At 40.4% G+C, this 23,346-nt stretch overlaps 1 protein-coding gene across 1 annotated transcript; it reads right to left on the bottom strand.

The window, feature by feature from the left end:
• Positions 1–286: 286 nt before the first annotated feature.
• Positions 287–22,710, bottom strand: OTOL1 (otolin 1). Its single transcript, XM_040479540.1, has 5 exons — positions 22,516–22,710; positions 9,687–10,058; positions 6,392–6,481; positions 2,132–2,203; positions 287–1,522 (listed from the first exon to the last, which is right to left on the bottom strand). The coding sequence occupies exons 2-5, from the start codon at positions 10,048–10,050 to the stop codon at positions 624–626; spliced, it is 1,425 nt and encodes a 474-aa protein (XP_040335474.1). The 5' UTR covers positions 10,051–10,058; positions 22,516–22,710; the 3' UTR covers positions 287–623.
• Between the last annotated feature and the right edge of the window lie 636 nt (positions 22,711–23,346).

Below are 23,346 nucleotides of genomic sequence, written 5' to 3'. Positions count from 1 at the left end.
CAAACTTACTTTTTACCTTTTATCCAACACACATGGCCACCTAATACAGGATTTTTATGGGCAAACTTTTGCATTGATTAATTTTGAATATATTTTAGCTATTTTTTATCATTCTTTCTGTGCATTCTCCTTGAATTAAACTGACAAGGGAATAGCTCCATTTCATTGGAGGTCAATCCTAACAGTGTCTAAACTCTTGAGACATACCAGCCCATCATGTGTCACTTGTTAGCCTTACACTCACACAGAAAAGAGTTGCACACACCTATATGAGATATACAAGATATTTGGTAAGAATATATTTATTAATTACAGATGTCAATCATATTTTATATGCAGATATTATTTAAATGGCATGGGAAATGGCATTATAATGCTAAATGAAAAAAGCTAACTACAAAATTAATAGACACATGTTTCCAATACATATAAATATATTTTTTTAAAGTGATGTCTTAAAATAGGCAGAGTAATTGACTTTAGGTTATACAATATTTTTCTTATTTTTTCTGTATTATTTTTATACTCATGAAAAACATAATGAAAGTTGTTCTTTTTAGTAACACTACCTGTGTTGCCTGACTTATTCCACTGAACCCAAACTACAGTGTTCAAGACACAGCTTATGGTGAAATTCCAGAATTTTCCTCCGGGTACAAAAGGAACCCAGTAAAAATGCTATCATCCTCAGGGCTGACATAGACCCCATTCCAATCTTTCGAAACTTCCAACCAGACTTGGTCCCCTGCACTTAATTTCAGGATGATAAGAAGAGAGGCCTGGTCTATTTCATGGCCATAGAGCGTTTCTCTGGACTTGAACTGCTTCTTATTCCGGGCCACCAGGCTGATGCGAACGGGTCTGCCCCTCACAGTGACATGGTAGGAAAATACATATGCGCCAGGAACACTACAGTTAAATTTGCCAGTGACAGGGCTGTAATTCCCTTGGTCATTATAGAGAACCTTGTCAAATTTGATTGGGATGTTGGGAGGAGGGAAAGGCTTCGATAAAGTGGCGCTGAAGGCTGACCGCAGCACTCTGGCCACCTCCCCCTTGGAGCCTTTGAAGCCCCGAGAGCCCTTCTTGCCAATAGATCCCCGGACCCCTTTGCTCCCAACCTCACCTTTTGGCCCCACAGGCCCCGCAAGACCAGGAGGACCTAACTCTCCCTTTTCTCCTTTAACTCCTGGATCCCCTGGGGCCCCAGGCAGGCCATCTGGGCCGCCTTTGCCTTCCGTTCCAGTATCTCCTTTGCTACCTTTTTCCCCTTTCAGACCCTCCTCACCTTTTTCTCCCTTCCCTCCCCTCTGCCCAGACTCCCCACAGCAGCCCTTTTCCCCCATCTCCCCTTTCTCTCCCTTGGCCCCAGGCTCTCCATTCAAGCCAGGTGAGCCCGCAGCCCCCTGGTCTCCTTTATCTCCTTGGGTACCATTTGCACACGTGTCCCCTTTGGAGCCTTTTTGCCCCTTCACTCCGGTCAGTCCGATGTTTCCTCTCTCCCCCTTAGGACCAAGGCCACCTGAAACAGAAAGTTCAAATGACATTCAAGGATCACATTGAACAGAACGCTATTACCACAGAGCTCACGAAACAGAAATGACACCTACTCACTGAGACTGGAACCCCAACTCCTGTCTCAGCCACAGCTGTGCCATTTGGATCCTGCGGCTCTCTCACAGGGGGAGGAGTTAATGCCACCAAGGAGTGACAACCTATATTTAAATCTCATAAATCTAGTTCTATTTTTTTTAGTACTTTTAAGATAAGAAACAGGATTTAGAACCACAGCGACCCATGGTAGTCCACTACCCTTTGTGTTTTGGCCCAACCCAAGTATTCCCCTACATCTCCACGAAGTCCATCCAAACCCAAAATCTCACAGGCAGAGAAGCTGAAGCTGTCTTTTTCCCAAAGACAGCTAGACTGAGGACACGAGCTCAGAAGCTTTTATTTAGTCTCCAAACTACCTGACCAGCACTTGTTGCACTCCAGCAATCAGGACACTGAAGTATGAGAATAAAAGCAATTCATATGTCCATCTTACCTCCTGCATAAGTACAAACAGGAAGAAAATTAGGGGCTGTGCTGCACACATGACTGAACGCAATAGATACAGTTTATACTCTACCTGGTTCTCCGGGTTTTCCCGGGTATCCTGGGGCTCCACTTGTTCCTTGGTCCCCACGTTCCCCCTTAAATCCTAAAATGATACCAAGATTAACTTTCTTCCAACTATATTAGTTATGGTATAACTAACATCCATTTTGCAACCATGTTACAATCCAACACTTCCTCTACCAAAATGGATAAAGGAAAAACGATATGGGAAAAAAATTTATCGAGCACGATTAGGAATATTTTGTTCCAGTTGATGGTGAACCATTTAAACAAGATTTGGGATAGTGCCAATCTCTTTGCACAAAATTCAGCTTTTCCCCCAGCATTCCCCTTGCTCTTCAAATCTCTCATGAAATTCATGATATTTTGTCTTGTTATTTATGTGTTTGTTTTTTCTTCTTATGAATCTTGAATAACAGTTAAAACATCCCCTTCTTTATGTTCCCCACAATGCCTAAAAAAGAGTGTCACCACCATATAACACAGAGCACACATTCTGCAATTAGCTAAAACTAATCATATCAAAAACCCTTCCCGGGGCACCTGGGTGGCTCAGTCTGTTAAGCTTCCGACTTTGGCTCAGGTCATGATCTCACGTTTCGTGGGTTCGAGCCCCAGGTTGGGCTCTGTGCTGACAGCTCGGAGCCTGGAGCCTGCTTCAGATTCTGTGTCTCCCTCTCTCTCTCTGCCCCTCCCCCACTCATACTCTGTCTCTCAAAAATAAATAAAATATTAAAAAATTAAACAAAAAAAACCATCCAGGATAGTGAATATAAATACAAATATAAATATAAAATGTAAATATACAGTCCTTGACATAGAGCATTAGGGAAAAGCCAATTTTCATTGTGTTTGGAATTTTTTTCATATGCTCTTTGGACAAATCACAGAACTGTAAAAATTCATGTTTGAAAAGAAATCTAAAGATCTAGGTTTTGGGATATTTCCCAGTGCCACAAAATGCATTTTTATACTGGACCTGCTAAAGGCCCCTCCTGTTACAGTACAACCACACTAAATTCATTTTTATTGAAAATGATAATAGCAGTAATAATAGTAGGAGGAATAATAGTTAACTTGTATCGAGCATTTCCTTTGTGCCAGGTAATGTTCCAAGTTCTTAACAAGATTTTTAAAGAATTTAATCCAGGGGCACCTGGGAGGCTCAGTCAGTTAAGCATCTAACTCTGGATTTGAGCACAGGTCATGATCTCACAGTTTCTGAGTTCAAGCCCTGTGTTGGGCTCCACACTGAGAGTGTGGAAGCTGCTTGGGATTCTGTGTCTCCCTCTCTCTCTGCCCTTCCCTTGCTTTCTCTCTCTCTCTCTTTCAAAATAAATAAATAAACTGTAAAAAAAAAAAACTAATCTGGTGGCTCAGTCAGTTAAGTGGTCGACTCTTGATTTCCCATCAAGTTATGATCTCACTGTCATGAGATCCAGCCCAGAGTCAGGCTCTACATCCAGCATGGAGCCTGCTTGGTATTCTTTCTCTCCCACTCTCTCTGACCCTCCCCTGCTCGTGTGTGTGCATGTGCTCAAGTGCTCTCTCTCTCTTTCAAAAAATAAAAAAATAAGTAAATAATTTTTAAAAATTAATCCAACCTTTTCAATTCAAAATTAATTCTCATTTGATATTAACATAGCCTCGTGGATAACAGGGAGACTCCTATAACAGAGCACATTTCATCAATGGGAACATTTTTCATTTACAGAAGTATATAGCATCTCCCCTCAAGAAAGATAGAGCAGATATTTTTACCACTTTTTATCACAGAAGAAACTGAAGTATGAAAGTTTACAAATTTGTATACAGTCAAACATGACTGTATGTAACATTGGTTGGCATCAGTTTGCCAACCATATTATTTATGATACAACTAATATTTTTTACTTTTTTAATTTATTAATTTTTATTTATTTGGTTTTATAGATATAACTCCTTTCTTATGTGCTGAAAATTTTTAAATTTTACTTTCTTTTTTTTTTTAATTTAAACCCAAGTTAGTTAACATATAGAGTAGTAATGATTTCAGGAGTAGAATTTAGTGATCCATCATTTATGTACAACGCCCAGTGCTCATCCCAACAAGTGCCCTCCTTAATGCCCATCACCCATTTAGCCCATCCCCCCACCCAATATCCTTCCAGTAAGCTTCAGTTTGTTCTCTGTATTTAAGAGTCTCTTATGGTTTGCCTCCCTTCTTATCTTATTTTTACTTCCCTTCCCCTATGTTCATCAGTTTTGTTTCTTAAATTCCACATATGAGTGAAATTATGTGAAATTTGTCTTTCTCTGACTTACTTTGTTTTTTTGTTTTATTTTTGTTAGGGAAAAAGAAATCCCACGTCAAATTACAAATCGTGAGAAAAGACTCCCCCCACCACCAAATTTCACAAGACCAGCTAGAGAAATCCCACACAAACTGCTCAGCAGTTTTCTAAGTAGCTGACCCCCTTCCATTACCATTCCACATAAAATTTACAATTTGGAAATTAACCCATAGGCCATCAGGAGACTATCTGTATCCCTTTGGAGAGACCCCAACTCTGAATGGAAGTGAAGGACTATTCTAACCCCCGTCCTTGTCAATACTCATATACCAGCCTTACTGCACAGTTATTCTGGTTCTCAAGTTCAATTTAACTGCTTACATTGAGTTTACTCAATCAGGTGGTGATGAACCAGAATGCAGTCATTCAACTCATTTATTATTTTAACTTTCAACCTTAACCAAGAGTCCAAGCTAAGTCTGGAAATAAAAAGAAAGTAGAGTTGCCCCTTTATAGAGACTGGCTGGATGAATTTCTACTTTTGATCTTTCATCAAAGTGTAATCTTAAGAACCTTATCTTATGATACTTCCCTGTTTTTTCTTCTACTTCCAGAAGTCTGGCTTCCAAAATGTATGAATCACTGGGGAGGTTCATCACTCATCTTTATTTCACAGGGCTTTCCGCTAACATAATTCATCCACAAAAGGATTAAATGTTTCCGAGAATGAAAATCGCATAACTGACAACTGTGAAGGAGCTCTTTCTTACCTTAGCATCTTTTTGGAGTAATTACTTCACTGAATATTCTACTAGAAATGAGTTAGACAGTTCCTCAGCCATGTGGAGGGTGATGTATAGATGATATTAGGTCTTTTGACATGTGACACTGAGGCTAAAACATTTAACTTGATGGATAGATGGTATTTCTACAGGCTGGTAGTATTCACTGTGGAATTTTTAAATGTCCCGGTGAATCTATAGCCTTCCCTCAATGTCTTGAAGCGCTTAGAGAACCAGGGATTTCCCCTGGCTGATAGATCTATGGAATTACAGAATTTCTGAGCCGGAAAAGATCTATGAAAGCACACATAACCATAAATCTTCTTTGATAGTAAATAGGGTATAAATAAATACCTAGTCTATTCCCCATTGATTTCCAGATGAGGTAAAGTGACTGGTACAAGGTCATTGCTACAAGCTTGATTTCTTCCATTTTAATTCAGTGCTCTTTCCACTCCTGATTGGAGTGAGCCAAAAAGGCATGTCATATTCTCCTTAGTAAGGATGCTATCCACCTAAACAGAATAATTCTATAGGGTTGCCTGCTCTAGTTAGTTTTATCTAATACAAAATTAATGTGTATCATGAGGAAGAGCTCACTCAGGAGTATACCGGAAAGGATCCTTCCCCAGAGACTATACCCTGTGGTTCCCAGTCACTAGGTCAGCTGTGTGGCCAACAAGACATAGAAAAGATGTGTGAGGGGTGCCTGGGTGGCTCAGTCAGTTAGGCGTCCAGCTCTTAATTTCTGCTCAGGCCATGATCTCATGTTCATGAGACTGAGCCCCGCATCAGGCTCTGGGTGGGTGTGGAGCCTGCTTAAGATTCTTTCTCTCCCTCTCCCTCTGCCCCTCCCCTGCTCTCACGTGCCTGCGCTCTCCCTCTCTCTCGTGCGCGCGCTCTCTCGCTCTCTCTCTCTCTCTCTCTTAAAGAAAAGACAAGATGCGTGAGAGCCTACATGTGTGGAGGGGAAGGAGGGAGGGTGGAGAGAAAGAGAGAAACATTACCAGAAAAGTTTAAAGTCCCTCAATAGACTATTTATAAAGTTAACATTTTTATATCAAATATAACTTGCAATATGCCTTACCAAGTTTTTTACATTTTTAAAAATTGATCCACCTGCAAGAATATGGTATTTACTTAGCAGGTTGCTCTCCTGAAAAATGATACAGAACATGTCTTGAGTTTTGACATGAAATAGATATAAGTACCTACCCTTCTCTCCTTTCTGGCCTTTTGGACCTGGGGGTCCAACAATTCCTGGTGGCCCTGGGATCCCCATTCCACCAGCCTCTCCCTTAAGACCTGGAAATGAGATTTAAAACCATCAGGATAAAAAAAAAAATTCTCTTTTGAAATTCATTAGTTCTGGAAAAAAAAAATTTTTTTAGGCATCATTTCATTGAGACCAATAACTGTCAGAGTCTTAATAATAAAATCCGGGTAAGACTAAAACAACTACATAATCCTAAGGACAATACTTTTGTCTGATTTATAATTTTGTGCCACCTGAATAGATAAATTGAGCCCATTAGTCCTTGTCACTGGATTCATGGCAGCAGTGAAACGATTCAGGGAAGCACTGCCATATCAAACAAGGACAAAATGATTATCTGGCTCTTAACCTCACATGGACCACACTCTCTAATTGGAAGTAAAACCCAATACCTAGCATTTTTGGTTTTCTCATTCATTCACTTATGCATTTTTTCAGGAAGTATTGCTGAGGCCTCCTAGACACCAAGCACCATACGAGGTGTTAAGAATCAGCTATCAACATCCCAGCTGCTCTTTCCCTGGTGGAGCTGAGAGCCTGGGAGAGATAAACACTGAACAATAACCACACCAATAAGTAGAAATTATCACATTGCAGCTAGTGAGGCAAAGGAAAACAGGAAGGTCCCGTTATAGATTGTGCTAAAAGAACCTAATTTACGCTATCGGAGAAGACATCCCTGGGAAAATGACAAATGAATGAATTAGGATTTTCTGAGACAAAAAAAAAAAAAAAAAAAGAAAAAGAAAAAAGAAAAAAAAAACAACCCCAAAATACATAGATGAGCATTTCGGGAAAAGACCATGGTGTTTTTAAGAAACTGAAAGACGAGCACAGTGGGTGGGGCGCCTGAGTGACTCAGTTAGTTAAGTGTCCAACTCTTGGTTTCAGCTCAGGTCATGATCTCGAGGTTTGTGAGTTCGAGCCCTGCATTGGGCTCTGCGCTGGGGGTGCAGAGCCTGCTTGGGATTCTCTCTCTCCCTCTCTCTCTGCCTCTCCCACACACTTTCTCTCAAAATAAACAAATAAAGTTTACAAAAATGATAATAAAATAAAATAGTTGGGTTTGAGAGGGTTTATTGTCATTTTCAAGTTTGTTTAATGTCCCTCTTATGCTAGATTTCTAACTTTTTAACCAAACAGCGTTTTTGAAACACTGAAACAGTAGAATAAATATCTATGAATCTCAGAAACAAGACCCTATTAGGCTGAGAAGAGGAAAAGACTCCTACTACAGCTAACTGGAAAAACAAACACAATTTATTGAGCACTTATTCTAGCAGGTACCACAGTGAGTCTTTACGTGTATTACCTCATTCTGTCTCTTGATGACCCCATGAAGTTGGTACTATTCTTATCCCATTTTACTACTCTCTTTATTGTTTATTTATTTTTGAGAGAGAGAGGGAAAAAAAGAGAGAATCGGCAGGGGAAGAGCAGAGAGAGGGAGACACAGAATCCAAAGCGGGCTCCAGGCTCTGAGCTGTCAGCACAGAGCTGGTCGCAGGGCTCGAACTCAAGAACCATGAGATCATGACCTTAGCCGAAGTCGGATGCTTAACTGACTGAGCCACCCAGGCACCCCTTAATTTTTTTTTTTATTTTCATTTATTTTTGAGACAAAGAGAGAGAGAAAGAGAGCACAAGCACAAGCAGGGGAGGGGCACAGAAAGAGAGGGAGACACAGAATGCAAAGCAGGCTCCAGGCTCTGAGCTGTCAGCACAGAGCCCAACACGAGGCTCAAACTTATGAACCACGAGATCATGACCTGAGCCCAAGTCCGATGCTTAACCAACTGAGCCACCCACTCACCCCCCCACTTCTACTACTTTGTAAACTGAGACTTAGGTAATGACGCTTCCCAAAGGTAGGACCATGATAAACAAGACATTCTGAGCTCTTGAACACTCTGCTCTGTGCTGACTTGGTCAGACTAAAACATATGAGCACCCCAGGCAGGCAAATAATTTGGCATACATCCAAAATGTTTGTCCTATGTATTTAGAGGAGAGACTGAGCTCTGAGAACTGCCCAGCTAATCTACCAAAGGGTGAAACAAAAGCTCTCATGTCACAGACCTACAGCCTTAGAAGACAGTTTAGCAACCAGCTGTGTTTACTTGACCATGCCCTTGGAGGTCTTCACCCTCAAGCAGCTCACCAGCCAGATATGATACTAAGAGGAATTCTGGTAAATGTGATTTTCTCGGTATCATTGCATTTCCAATGATTCAGCAATCCAGAAATCTTCATGCCCTGACCACTGCCCAGCAACTCTACCTTTTAATTCCAGCTCTGCATGAATATTGATCACATTTCCCAAAAGGTTCCTACCATAGGATGAAATGAATGAAAAGCTTAATGAGGGTGCACAATTTCTGCTTTTATAACTTTAAGTTCTGCAGGCAAGACATAACAAATATATATATGTCATTTTTTCAGGGAATAGCGAATTTTAAACTGAGACTCCTCTCTCAATTTTACCTGAGTTCTCTGCTATGTGACATGTAAAAGCTGAAATGTATTACAGTAAAACTCAGTATATGCATAATGTATATATTAAAGATATCTTAAATTTTGAAATATGTAACCATGATGTTCAATGGCGAACATTGTTGGGCAAGGATACAGTGTTGCCTTGGAATCTCAATGAAGAGCAAACTGAATCCCGCCCCTTATTCTCCCCATCCCAGACATGCCATTTCTAATCCTAACTACAAATAGCACTCCAGAAATCCATCAGTCAAGACACATTCTAACTAGCCAGCAGAATTTTCATTTACCCTTTTTACATCAGCCATTAATGAGAAGACTGTACTGGTAGCAAGTTTGTAATGTGAAGAACTGTGTGCCAGGGCTGGGGTTGGGAGCCTGGTTTCTGCTCTAGCCAGCGCTGTCCAATAGAACTTTCTGCACTGATGAAAATGCTCTGTATCTGTACCACCCAATACAGTAGTCTTTGGCCACGTGTGGCCATTGAGCATTGGAAATGTGGCTAGTGTCATTGAGGAACTGAATTTTTAATATTAATGTTTATGTTTATTTTTATTAATAGCTACACATGTGGCTGGTGGGCAACACAGCACCCATTTGCATTTGTCACAGTGTTACACCTAGACCCTGTCACCATTTGCAGGACAATGTAGAAACCTTTGGGACAATTCTACCTCCAATCCACCTCTCAACTCCAAGAACATCCAGGTAGGAAATATGGCTTCATGCACTTTCAAATACCTGGCTTTCCAGTCTCTCCAGGTTCTCCTTTTTGCCCTGGGACAGATGAACAACAATCACAGCAATTCAGAAAAAAATCAGCCGTGTCAAGAGTGAAGTTTTCAAAGGGGAAGAGAGTGGCAGTACCGAAGGCAGAATCTAGGGCTGGGGGGTTGGGGGTCGGTTCCACCATTTCAGCCACTTCTGTGAAAGGAATTTCCTCTTCTTCTGGAGGTGGGCCACTGGACGGCTTTAGACCCTTCGGCATCTCTTTTCCCTCAGATTTCTTCGTAAATTTGGGATGCGGTGTGGTCTTTGCTACTGTGTCCATACCAACAAAAGCCAAAATAATTAAAATGGCACACAGCCAAGAAAACATCCACATAGTTGAGGCTGGAAGAAAGATATAATGGGAATATATACACACATATGACATGAGATCCAAATGTAATGATTAAGTGATATAAATATATAAGAAGGAAATATATAAATGCATATGAACCATAAGAATAAACAGTATGCATAATATTGAATGGTATCTTAAATGCATTTTAATGCAAATATGTACTTGAATCACAACAGGATATTTTGTTTACTTAAAATATTTACCATAAGGAAGATTTTGCTTCAATTCTCCTTGCTGGTTGTTTTCCTAGTGCTACATGTTCTAAAATATTGTTTTCAATCATTCAAATTATCTTGCCAACTAGCGAACATGATCTATAATAAATGCAACATGACTTAATAGCTCATATACCCTGTGGAAAACAAATATGTATAATTTCCTGACTGACCTCACTCAGATTTATAGGAATCAAATACATTTGTATTAGAGGGAGATGAAAAATATTGAGCTGAGTAGTTTATTCCAGCAAACTCAATTATTTCAAGAAAAAATACTGGTGAAAGGGTCCTTAAATCTACTAGGGATAATGGTCCTGTTGTGAGAGCAATTTTTTAGAATCTATTGTAATAAATGGAGAGAGAGGGAATAAAAAGATCATAAACTTGAATATATGCTATATCTTCCGATTCTTTTTTTTTTTTTTTCCAACGTTTATTCATTTTTGGGACAGAGAGAGACAGAGCATGAATGGGGGAGGGGCAGAGAGAGAGGGAGACACAGAATCGGAAACAGGCTCCAGGCTCTGAGCCATCAGCCCAGAGCCTGACGCGGGGCCCGAACTCACGGACCGCGAGATCGTGACCTGGATGAAGTCGGATGCTTAACCGACTGCGCCACCCAGGCGCCCCCATATATCTTCCGATTCTTCACATGTCATTTAACTCTCCAATTCTTCACTTCATCATTTGAGGAGTTTTCCTGAAAACTCACATTTATCCTTGCATTATTTTAATGGGGCAGAGGGTGGTTATTCTTATTAAGGCTTTTATTAATCAGAGTGATATGAGACAAAGTTCCCAATGAAGTGAAATTGTGAAGTGCAGTCCCCAGCAACTCACGGCCGTTCAGATGCTGCCAACAGATGGCCAGGGGTAGAAATGCATGATTTCTGGTTGGAAAAAGGAGCAGTATGAGGGTAAAGAGAATGGGTTAAGGATCGTAATAACACCTACTATTTACAGAGCTCCTACTATGAGCAGCTGCCTTACACACACCCATCTAATCAGTTCTCAAAACTGCTCTGCCAGGTAGAAGACACTATTCATCTTCACGAACGAGGACACAGGAACCAAGGGGTTCTACTCCTCATTCAAGATCACGCAATCAGAAAGTTATGAATTCAGAGCTGAAATCCAAGTCTGTTTAATTTCAAAGCCTCAGAGCACCGGGCTGGCTCAGTCGGTTAAGTGTCCGACTTCGGCTCAGGTCATGATCTCACAGCTCGTGACTTCGAGCCCCACGTTGGGCTCTGTGCTGACACCTCAGAGCCTGGAGCCTGCTTCAGATTCTGTGTTTCCCTCTCTCTCTGTCCTTCCACTGCTCATGCTCTGTCTCTCTTTCTCTCAAAAGTAAATAAACATTTTAAAAAATGCTTTTTTAATTTCAAAGCCTCAATCCTTTCCCACAAATCACATGGCATTTGTAAGGACGACACTAAAGAACAGAAATCCAAGCGCAGGATCAGTGGAAGAATAAATCAGAGGAGATGAGAAAGGGTTCAGATAAGATGCTGCATTTCTAAAATCATATAAAAATCCCAAAACGCTAACTTTCCTTCAAGTTGTCTTCGCTGCCATATTCACCCTCTCAACCAGTATTTACTGAAAATTAACAATGTCACAAACACTGAGAAATCAAACATAAGCCATGGTGTTTGTCCTTAAGGAGTGTACAGTCTGCTAGGAAAGATGAAAAACAGAAAAAGCAAAGAGGAAAGTGTGAAGGGCAAGTGATCACACTGCATTTTCCCAAATATAGACCTGATGCCCCACTCTCCTCCAACCCCTGCAAATATGAGCGCATAAACCAGAGTTACTAAGTATCAATCAGCTAAATTCAGGCCCAGCAAAAACCAGACAACAGAAGTATTCCATTTATATATAAAATAGTTCAAGTTTCATCAATTCACACAATTGCTGTCAGTAAAACATTCATTTATTTGTTCAACAAACATTTATTTGAGCATCTCTGAAGTGCCAGGTCCCGTGCTGGGTCACAGAACATAAAGACAAGTAAAACCCAGCCCCATCCCTAAGGATCTTGTCTGCACTGAACATCCGAACACAGCAAATATCCAAAGTGCCAAGTGTCCAAAGTGAAATATTGGTAACTTTTAATTCTCTCGCCACTTTGCCACACGAACTCAATTTGGCAGAATGCTGAGTATAAATGCTCTAAGACATTACTTATGCTCTCTTAAACAAATGAAATCATATGGAAAAATAACCCTTTTTTTTCCTCACTAAAACATGTCTGTGTTTTACCATGCATACAAAGTATTTCTGACCCTGAAAACATGTTATGATAGCCTCTCGGTAAGCCAATCCTAAAATGGCCAATAAGAGAGAAGCTGATATAGTAAGAGATAAGCTGTTGGGATTGGGAGGAGAAGGGATCTAACACCAGGAACATGACAGGCATTTTCCAGGCACTTTATAATTATTATTTCAATTACATCACATATGAACCATGCAAGATAAGATTTACTATGCCCATATAATGGATTATAAAACTCAGGCACAACAAAAATAGACACAAAGATCAATAGGACAAAATAGGAAACCCAGAAATAAACCTACAATTATATGGTCAATTAATCTTCAACAAAGCAGGAAAGAATATCCAATTGGAAAAGACAGTCTCTTCCACAAATGGTAATGGAACAACTTTCCAGGAACATGGAAAAGAATAAAGCGGACCACTTGCTTACACCATACACAAAAATAAATTCAAAATGGATGAAAGACCTAGATGTGAAACCGTAAAAATTCTAGAAGAAAACACAGGCAGTAACTTCTTTGACATCAGCTGTAGCCACTTCTTTCTAGGTATGTCTCCTAAGGCAAGGGAAACAAAAGCAAAAACAAACCATGGGAACTACATCAAAATAAAAACCTTCTGCACGGCGAAGGAAACAATCAACAAAACTAAAAGGCAACTGAAGGAATGGGAGAAGATATTTGCAAATGACATATCAGATAAAGGGTTAGTATCCAAAATATACTAAGAGCATATAAAACTCAACACCAAAAAACAGATAACCATTCAAAAAATGAGCAGAAGACATGAGTAGACATTTTTCCAAAGAAGACATACAGAGGGCCAACAGGCACATGAAAAGATGCTCAACATCACTAATCATCAGGGAAATAAAAATCAAAACTACAATGAAATACCACCTCACACCTGTCAGAATGGCTAAAATTAACAACATAAGAAATAGCAGGTGCTGGTGAGGATGTGGAGAGAGGGGAACCCTCTTGCACTGTTGGTGGTAATGTAAACTGGTACAGCCACTTTGCAAAACAGTTTGGAGGTTCCTCAAAAAGTTAAAAATAGAACTACCCTAGTACCCAGCAAGTGCACTGCTATTTACTCAAAGGATACAAAATTACTAATTCAAAGGGATATATGCACCCTGATGTTTATAGTAGCATTATCTACAATAGCCAAACTATGGAAACAGCCCAAGTGTATGTCGATAGAAAAATAGACAAAGAAGATGTGATATGTATATAATCACATATATGGTATGTTACTCAGCCATAAAAAAAGATTGAAATCTTGCCATTTGCAATGACATGGATGAAGCTAGAGAGTATTACGCTAAATGAAATAAATCAGTCAGAGAAAGACAAATGTCATATGATTTCACTCATATGTGGAATTTAAGAGGCAAAACAAATGAGCAAAGGGTGAAAAGAGAGAGAGAGAGAGAGATAAACCACGAAATAGATTCTTAACTATAGAGAACAAACTGAGGGTTACCAGAGGGGAGGTGGATGGAAGGATGGGTTAAATAGGTGATGGGGATTAAGGAGTGCACTTGTGATGAGCATCAGGTGATATATGGAGGTATATATCATATACTATATATATAATTCTCTGTATTATATATAGTACTATATTATAGACCTGAAACTAATATTACACTATATGTAAATTAACTGGAATTTAATTAAAAATTCCCATCAATGGATGAATGGATAAAGATGTGGTATATATATACAATGGAGTATTGCTCAGCAATCAAAAAGAATGAAATCTTGCCATTTGCAACTACGTGGATGGAACTGGAGGGTATTATGCTAAGTGAAATAGAGGAAGACAAGTATCACATGACTTCACTCATATGAGGACTTTAAGACACAAAACAGATGACCATAAGGGAAGGGAAGAAAAATCATATAAAAACAGGGAGGGGAACAAAACATAAGAGACTCGTAAATATGGAGAACAAACAGAGGGTTACTGGAGGGGTTGTAGGAGGGGGGATGGGCTAAATGGGTAAGGGGCATTAAGAAATCTACTCCTGAAATCATTGTTGCACTATATGCTAACTAATTTGGATGTAAATTTAAAAAATAAAATTAAAAAGAAAAAGTACTTAAAAATTCAGGCACAGAAAGTTAAGTAGTCTGCCTGAGTTCACAGTTTAGTACGCAGTAGAGCTAAGATTAAAACCTAGGCCCATTTGACTCCAAAGTCAGCCCATGCACTTTCCACTGTCCCATGTTGCCTGGGGATTAATGAGTGACCATTGATGCTGCAGAAGGCATTAAGCTGAACCCTTCATGGAGCTCAGCTCTAGGCCCTTCAGTGGAAGAAAGATATTTCCCACTGAGAAGAAACAGGAACTTAATGGGAGACATGAAGAAGAGAGATGAGAAGTCTGGCTCTGATGGTGGCACGTACTAGTGTGGAGCAAACAAAGTTACAGAGGGAAGCAAAGCACATCCAGCCAGAAACCAAAGAGCTACAGAAAAGAATCAGCAGAGCAACAAATGTAAGGAAGTGTGAATTGTCCTCATATGTTTTCCTTGCATTGTGGCTTCCTGCTTCCCAATTTAAGTCCAGATGTTAAAGGATAATGTAGTTGGTACATTAAGACTATGATGAGGCTCCCCAAGAATTTGTGCATGAGGAAAACATAGGCCCTTTGAAAACCAACAGAGGAAGAGTTGATAGCAAGCTGACAGTACATATATGTAATTTCTTTTCAATTGAAATTTTTTCATGTTGATGAAAAAACATAAAAACCTAACCGAACACAACTTCCACGAGTTAAGCAAGTAAGGGCTTCTAATCAAATTTTAAGTCACTGAAACAATAAAACATAATTCAGATGCTAGCTAACGCTGAAGTTTAATGCAGGCATAAATCTTAACACAGTGATTAGAAGTAAAAATTCTAAATATTGCCTGGAACATCAATGTTTCAAGAGCAAAAAGTTAGGTATCTTTTGTTTCTATGTTCCCAGTGCCTAGCGTAATGTTTGCGAATAATATGTATCCTATTAATGTTTGCTGTACTGAACTGAAGTAAATGTAATAGATTGCATTATTTTCTCCAATTTTCCATTCCACCCTGTATTCACACCGTTTGATATATGAATTTTGCACAAAAGAAATGAGGTCTGTACTCCAAACCCTTGACTTTGAGTTCAGCCATGTGATTTTGGCCAATAGAATGAGATGGCAGTGACAGGGTGCCATATCCAAGCCTAGGTTCCAAGAGCCCTTACGTGTTTCCACTTGCTCTCTTGCAGTTTGGCCATTTCCCTAGAATATGCATGGACAAGTTTGCTTGTCGCAGAGAAAGATGAGAGACACATGGAGCAGAGTTCAGGTAAGCTGCCCTAGTCAAGTACAATCTAGATAGTCCCTAGCTGATCTTCAGACATATGAGTGAGCCCAGATGAGACCGGTTAAGGCCAGTCTAGACCAAACAACCCTCACGAATCCCCCAGAACATGCTAGTTATCTACTCTTGTGCAAAAAAGACCTCAAACTCAGAAACTGAAAATAACTTTTATCGTAGCTCACAATTTCATGGTCAGGAATTTGGGCCTGGATCAGTTATGCGATTCTTCTGCTCCATGAGACATACTTAGGGTCACTTAGCAGTATTCAGCCATTGCATGGGATAGTCTAGAAAGGCCTCACTGCAAGTCCAATGCCTTGTTAGAAATGGAAGAAAAGTGGGCTCTCCAATCACCTGGCCTCTCTAGCGTGCCAGTTTCAAGATTGTCAGGTTTCTTCAATCATGCCTTGGGGCTCCCAAAGAGAGAATTCCAAGAACATGGAAGCTACCAATCCATTTAGGCTATACCTAAGAATGGCACAACATCTGTGTTAAGTTTCATTAGTCATGGGCAGGCAGACTCAAAGGGAAGGGGCATAGCCTCTACTTCTCAGTGAGAGGAGTACCAAATAATCTCTGGCCATCCTGAATCCACCATAGACACTCAAGCTATAATTTGTAAGTCATGGAATTTTGACAGGATCAGCAGCAAAAGCTAACTAATATCAATAGCTCCAATCTCTAGCCTAACACCATATTTGCTATCGTTGAGACAGAACTAAGCGGCCTCCAGGCAGCACCATCTTATCTTCAACCAGCAGCAGACATCCTGTGTGCTCCCCCAACTCGTCAATCTGCCCCCACAGTCCTGGAAGTTGCACCCATTGACAGTTCCTAAACAGAGGTTGAGCCAACCTTTGTTGAAATGCTATCAGAAGGGATCTTGAAGATTCTTCAAACTTGAATGCCCCTTCCAACCTTGAGAGTCTATGATGTGGTCTTATAACAGTAGATACTTTTACAATAAGTGAAAATCTGTTCATAACATAAAATTCCACTCTAAGTGTAGGGGACACTACATTTCCTCTACTGATATACTTTTCTCTCTCATTAAGATAGTGCCCATGCTTGGGAGGACATCCTGTGAAGATTCATTAGTTCTTTTCTCAACTTAGAAGTAAGGTATTTATATTGATTTAATAGTCTACGTTTGTAAAATGACTTGACAAGTTTCATGTGGAGGCTAGGGCCATGGATTACAAAGAAATTTAATAACTGACTAGCAAGTACCCTACTATAAGGACTAAAAGGGATTAGCTTTGTAGCCGGCCAGTCATGAGTAGGGTTGAGCTCTTCCACTTACTAGTTGCTTCATTTGGAACAGGTTAGCGTACCTCTCTAAGTCTTGGTTCCTCGATTCTAAAATGGAGATGATAATTGTAGCTTCATTTTGTATGGTCGTGAAAGTTAATGAGATAATGCATGAATAGCTCTTAACACAGTGCCCTTAGTAACTGTTGGGCTATTATTTTAGTGAGGATTAGATCTAATGAAATTAACTAGCCAGAAATAGTATTTCAAAGCAGTGACAAGTGTTTCCTATTCTCATATTGTGTCAGACTGGCAGTTGGCCCATTTCTATCCTCTTTTATGTTCTCCTCTATATCTCAAGGGCTCAAAGCCTAAGAACTACTTTTCCCAGAATCTCTTGTCATCAGGTTCCAGTTTAGTTTCTGCCAGTGAGAGACACTTACACAGAAGACAGGAAAATAGCAAAAGCCATTATTCTTCTGCTGGCAGCAGCTGGAATGCAGGGACTTCGGCAGAACTGAAGTTTGACACACCAACACGATTTCCTGCCTTGGTTCTGTAGGTGGCTGTGACCACTGACAGAAGTCTTCTGCAGATCCTGCCCTGGGCATCAATAGCAAAATCCCAAATCTCTGAAGGTTAGAGGCAAACCTGACAGCTAGTGACAGCCCTGTACCTCTCCCGCCTTCAATGACTGCATCAGCACCCAATTACTCGTACTAAATTCCAGATTTAAGCCTGTACTGCATCCTGAATCCTACATTATTATTCTTCTCCAATTACTTTATCTCCACTTCCTTTATCATAAACTCCCAGGCTGTCTTATATACTGTCTTATATCCAATCTTGCATTCTTTTTCTTACCCTAACCACTCTTCATCCATCTATAACATCTTAATCTGTTAGAAACTAGCTGGATCCAATTATGTCCCAAGAAGTTTTGTCAGAAGATCCTCCCACAATGTTCTGAGCCTGCACATATGTAATCCACACGAATGTTGTATTTCAGGTGCATTCTTGAATGCTGATTTAAGTATAAATGTTGACTTTGAAATAATTTGAAGCATGTGGATATGTACGGATCAGTTCTCCATCTGTGAAAGTGTTGACATTTGTTTTACTTTATATAGAGCAACCTTCACCCTGTGACCTTTGTATAGTTATATAAAATTATTAGATGAACTTTTATGTGTTTCGTATTCCTTTTCTATCTTAATAGTTACTTTTGTCTTCTCACATTTCATTATGACCGATATTCCATGCTGTGTTCCTTCTCATACCCAAGTTTCATGCTATTCTTTCCTTCTTTCAGTCAACAGGTGTTTATTAAACACCTATGCTGAGTCATACATTGTATTATGTGCAGGAGTTAGAGGGAAAAAAAATATCTGCTGTCACAGAGCTTACATTCTAATGGCAATGACAAATATCAGATGGTAAAAATAATCAATATTTCAGACTGTAATAAATGGTAGGGAGGAAATAAATAGGGGTATTTGATAAAGAGTGACAAGGAAAGATTGTTTCAGACAGGTTGCTAGAGAAAGCCTATCTGAGCAAGTAGCACTTAAGCTGATAGCAAGGCCTGAGGAAAGAGCATTGATGAATCAGAAGGAGCTGGTCACGAGACAGGCAACAAGAGTTTTCCAAGCAGCAGGAACTGGACGTGCCTTGGTACAGAGAGAGAAGGAAGGCCCTAAGGCCCTGGAGGTATGGAGAGAGAGGGAGCCTGGCATGGTCCCCCCACCCCGCCCCCCCGGGACACACTGTGTAACTGCTGTTGACCTTTGTAAGGATGCGGGGTTTGTTCTACAGGCTGTAAAATGTCACTCAGTGTTCAAGCAGGGAAGAGGCCCTGGCTATTGTGTGGAGAATGGTTGCAGAGGGGACAAAACAAGAAGCAGTAAAAGCAGGTGGGAGCTGTTGTAGTCCAGGCAGTAAGAGACGAGGAAGGCTTACAAGTTTGTTGCCATTATTTTGCCAATTAAAAGATCACCCCTTTCTGGAAAACAATCATTATTTTATTTAATTTCTATCTGAAAATTGCATATTCAACTCATTTAAATTGGAATTTAAGTTTACAGTTTGAGTTTAGAAGGTTTCTTAGGATTGTGGTTTAAATCTATATCACTCTGAGAAAACAAAGAGACCACAGTGAGTCTACATGTGGGAAAATTCTTGAAGAATATGATTAGTAATTATTTTCCTTTAGAAACACAAGGTGAGGTTGAGTTGTTGGTCAAGGTTTTATTTTAAAATATACAATGAACCTGGGGTAGCTGGGTGGCTCAATCAGCTGGGCATGCAACTCTTGATTTCAGCTCAGGTCATGATCTCACGATTGGTGACATCAAGCCCCACATTGGCCTCTGCACTGACAGTGCGGAGTCTGCTTAGGATTCTCTCTGCCTTTCTCCTGCTTGTGCGTGCTCTCTTTCTCTCAAAATAAATAAATAAACATTTAAAATATACATATACATGGGGCGCCTGGGTGGCTCAATCAGTTGAGCGCCCGACTTCAGCTCAGGTCATGATCTCACAGTCCGTGAGTTCAAGCCCTGCGTCGGGCTCTGTGCTGATGGCTCAGAGCCTGGACCTTGCTTCAGATGCTGTGTCTCCCTCTTTCTGTCCCTCTCCTGCTCATGCTCTGTCTCTCTGTGTCTCAAAAATAATTAAAAACATTAAAAAAATGTTTTTAATATACATATACATATATACATATAAGACATACATACACACACACACACACACACACACACACTAAATCTGAGATAGTTTTGCACTAGGAAGTACAACCTAGACACACAGATGTTTGCATAGAAATGATGCTTGGTCAATTTTGTCTCCCCAAGACCAGAATAATAAATCCCTAGTTTCCCTGAGTGGATTTTAGGAGATCTTAAAGTAAGATCTTAGCCCCAACTCCTGATGAAACAGCTTGAGTGGGACAGACTGGGTCGGGCTGAGAGGCTTTCCCTGTGCTGAGGTATGAAAGGAAAAGAGGTAGGGTTGTAAGAGGTCTGAACTCCAGTCAAGTAATGGGATGATTTCAGGGCTTGTTCATCCCGAAGGGATGCTGGCATCCCCGTGACTTCCCTGCCTAAATAAGTAACCTAAAGTGTAATGGAGAGTCGGGGACAGCAGCTACAAGAGCTCACTACCATCACAGTCACTTCCTGTGTGTTTACCCTCAGAAGGGAGGTCCCAAGACAAGGGCATGGTATAGAAGGGTGTGAGGAAAAGGAGATTGGGGAAGGACAGTTGCTACTGCTTCTTCCTTCTCTTGCCTTGAGAGCTACATCCATTGAATAATCCTTTCTTTGTAAGGTGCCTCGTGTTGAGTTCTCAGTGCCTTAAGCCACCTTGGTGTGGAGGATTCCTGATAAGCTGTTTTCTCCTGCCCCATTTTTCCAACAAACTCACAGGCCTCCTAAAGCTCAGATTTTGAATTCATTCGCAAATGTAATGCCATCAAAAGGAAGAAGGAGAAATTTTGTAACTGCAGATTCCTATTTCCCACTTTATTTTTTAAGGGCAATTCCAGAGTGATCGTAATCAGCTCTGATAAGCTTTGCTCATCCCTTTGTGTTGATAGATGCAGCAAAAGCACCGCCATTTCTATTATCCAGTGGGAGACTATTTCTCCCAGAGTGTCTAAATAAGCGAATCCATTACAATTTTATTAAGCACATTGAATATAATATTACATTCCACCACATTAAATGCTTCTTGTACATAACAAGGGTGCAGTAAAATAGAAACATTCTCAGCATTTTTCTGTTAGATAAAAGGGATTGGCTTTGGTTCAGAATCTAACACTGTAAAAAAAAAGTCTAGAAGCAAACATGGACAGTTTGTTTTTTTTTCTCTATGCATGCCACCACTTTGTCACCTACTCCTCTTCCCCTGAACCCCGTCTTAAATCAAGGTGGTGGGACAGGAAGCAGAATGTTCCAAATGGCACACGAGGCCCATGGCACTGGATTAGGTGCAGAAAAAGAACTGCACTCAGGAGAGCTTGGAGCAATCAAAATAGGACAGGACAAAGTAATAACTCAGGTGACCAGTTGGTGGAAAAGCAAACTCACCTACATGGATGAATAGACAGGTTAAAAATACACATTAAATTTAGACATGAAAATAAGCCCTCGTTCCACATCTCCAAAAGCTAAAAGAAACCTTAAAGGATGGGATCAGGCAAAGACAAGAACAAAATTACTGCCTCTGTTTCATCTTTTTTTTTTCCTTCTCAGGGATTTCAAGTTTGTCTGCCGGAGTGGTTTTCTGACTTTAGAGACAGGGAGAAAGGAGGCGGTGAGAGCATAGCATGAACGAGCCAGTGTGCCGCTGGACAGCATTGCAGGCTGACTTAGTCCACCGGTTATAAGAAAGCAGTGAGGGGGCGCCTGGGTGGCGCAGTCGGTTAAGCGTCCGACTTCAGCCAGGTCACGATCTTGCGGTCCGTGAGTTCGAGCCCCGCGTCGGGCTCTGGGCTGATGGCTCAGAGCCTGGAGCCTGTTTCCGATTCTGTGTCTCCCTCTCTCTCTGCCCCTCCCCCGTTCATGCTCTGTCTCTCTCTGTCCCAGAAATAAATAAACGTTGAAAAAAAAAAAAAATAAGAAAGCAGTGAGGCATAGAGTGTAAAGGTGGGCTAGGTGGGGAGATGGGTACTGTCTGTACTTCCTGCTCCGCTCGTCTGTAAACCTAGAACTACTGTAAACAATAAAGTTCATTAATTAAAAAAGGAAAAAAAAAAAAAAGCAACAGAGCCTGAACATGATTGATTTGTGTACTATTTGTTTATTAGTTGGTCCCAGCAGCAGTTAATCACCTATCAAAGTTGCTGTTGAAAAACTGAACTTAAAATTTACATGTGCTCCTAATACCTGTTTGTTGAGTTTGGGCATGTTAATAAAAATCAATGATGGAGCCAAACTGAGTTCCGTGGTAGAAACCTCCTCCAGGAAGCAGAGATCTCAATGAGATTTTCCTACTTCCTGGGTATAAATTATTTATATGCCCATTTAATAAGTATGCCCAAACCTAAGCAAACCACATTACCTTTTGGAGACCAAGAAGAATGCCTGTTGTAGGATATTCCTCTGTAGGGCTGGGAATCACTATGGAAAAGGACTAGAAGATCCTCACTCCTGCTTCATCCAGTCCATCTACAATTAGCCAGAGATTCTCTGAAGGGGAGGTTCCAGGGAAGCTTCAGGATATAGAATCTAACAGATTGGAGGGTTTTAAGGAAAAGGAGTTTGTCTTTGAAGGGAAAGGTGGTTTTCGAATGATGTGATAGCTACAGAATCGTCATCACTGGCAGCTTACCTTCCGTTGATTACGCTGCTCCTCCGTGTGGAAAGACGTATGTTGGTCCTTTCATCAGCCCACTCACATGCTCAGATGCAGGGAACTCATCTGAAGTAAAACTACTGCAGTTACAGCATGAGAGAAATGCTCTATCATACGAATATCTCCAATAAACAAATTTCCATTTGTCTTTAATTTCTGCCATGTTTAAGATCCATCCCCCTTTTTTCTCAGTCTGGGGCTCTGAACCTACTACTCCAATGCTCTTCTTCTAAACAAACATTCAGAAAGTCAGAAGTTTGTCAACAGACACTGGGTACATCCCAAAATATATCAGTCCCTATCCTGCCCATTGGAATCTGTACTAGTTCCATCAAATAACTTAAATTAACAAACTTAGAGCAGACACTCTAGAAACATTTTAATCAGGAGTTACCAAGAGAAATCGATCTAGGCTTATAGGTATTGGAGTTCATTCCTACCCTGTCTCTAGTTCTCAAAAAATTCTTTAAAAACCCTTAATCACTCCTAACCATTCATAAGGCCATTGTCAATGACCTGTACCATCATTTAGAAAAGGCAGAAACAGGGGCACCTGGGTGGGTCATTTGGTTAAGTATCTGACTCTAGTTTTCAGCTCAGGTCATGATCTCATGGTTCATGGGATAAAGCCCTCCATTGAGCTCTGCACTGACAGCAAAGAACCTACTTGGAGTTCTCTCTCTCTCTCTCTCTCTCTCTGCCCATCCCCCACTAACATTCTCTCTAAATAAATAAATAAACATTAAAAAAATTTCTAAAAATAAAAAATAAAGGTGGAAAAATTGAAGGATATAGGCCACACTGTAT

The sequence above is a fragment of the Herpailurus yagouaroundi genome, unplaced genomic scaffold (assembly GCF_014898765.1).
Source record: "Herpailurus yagouaroundi ecotype Mexico unplaced genomic scaffold, PumYag 159, whole genome shotgun sequence".
Classification (NCBI taxonomy): domain Eukaryota; kingdom Metazoa; phylum Chordata; class Mammalia; order Carnivora; family Felidae; genus Herpailurus; species Herpailurus yagouaroundi.
This window is presented reverse-complemented; position numbering and strand designations above follow the sequence as displayed.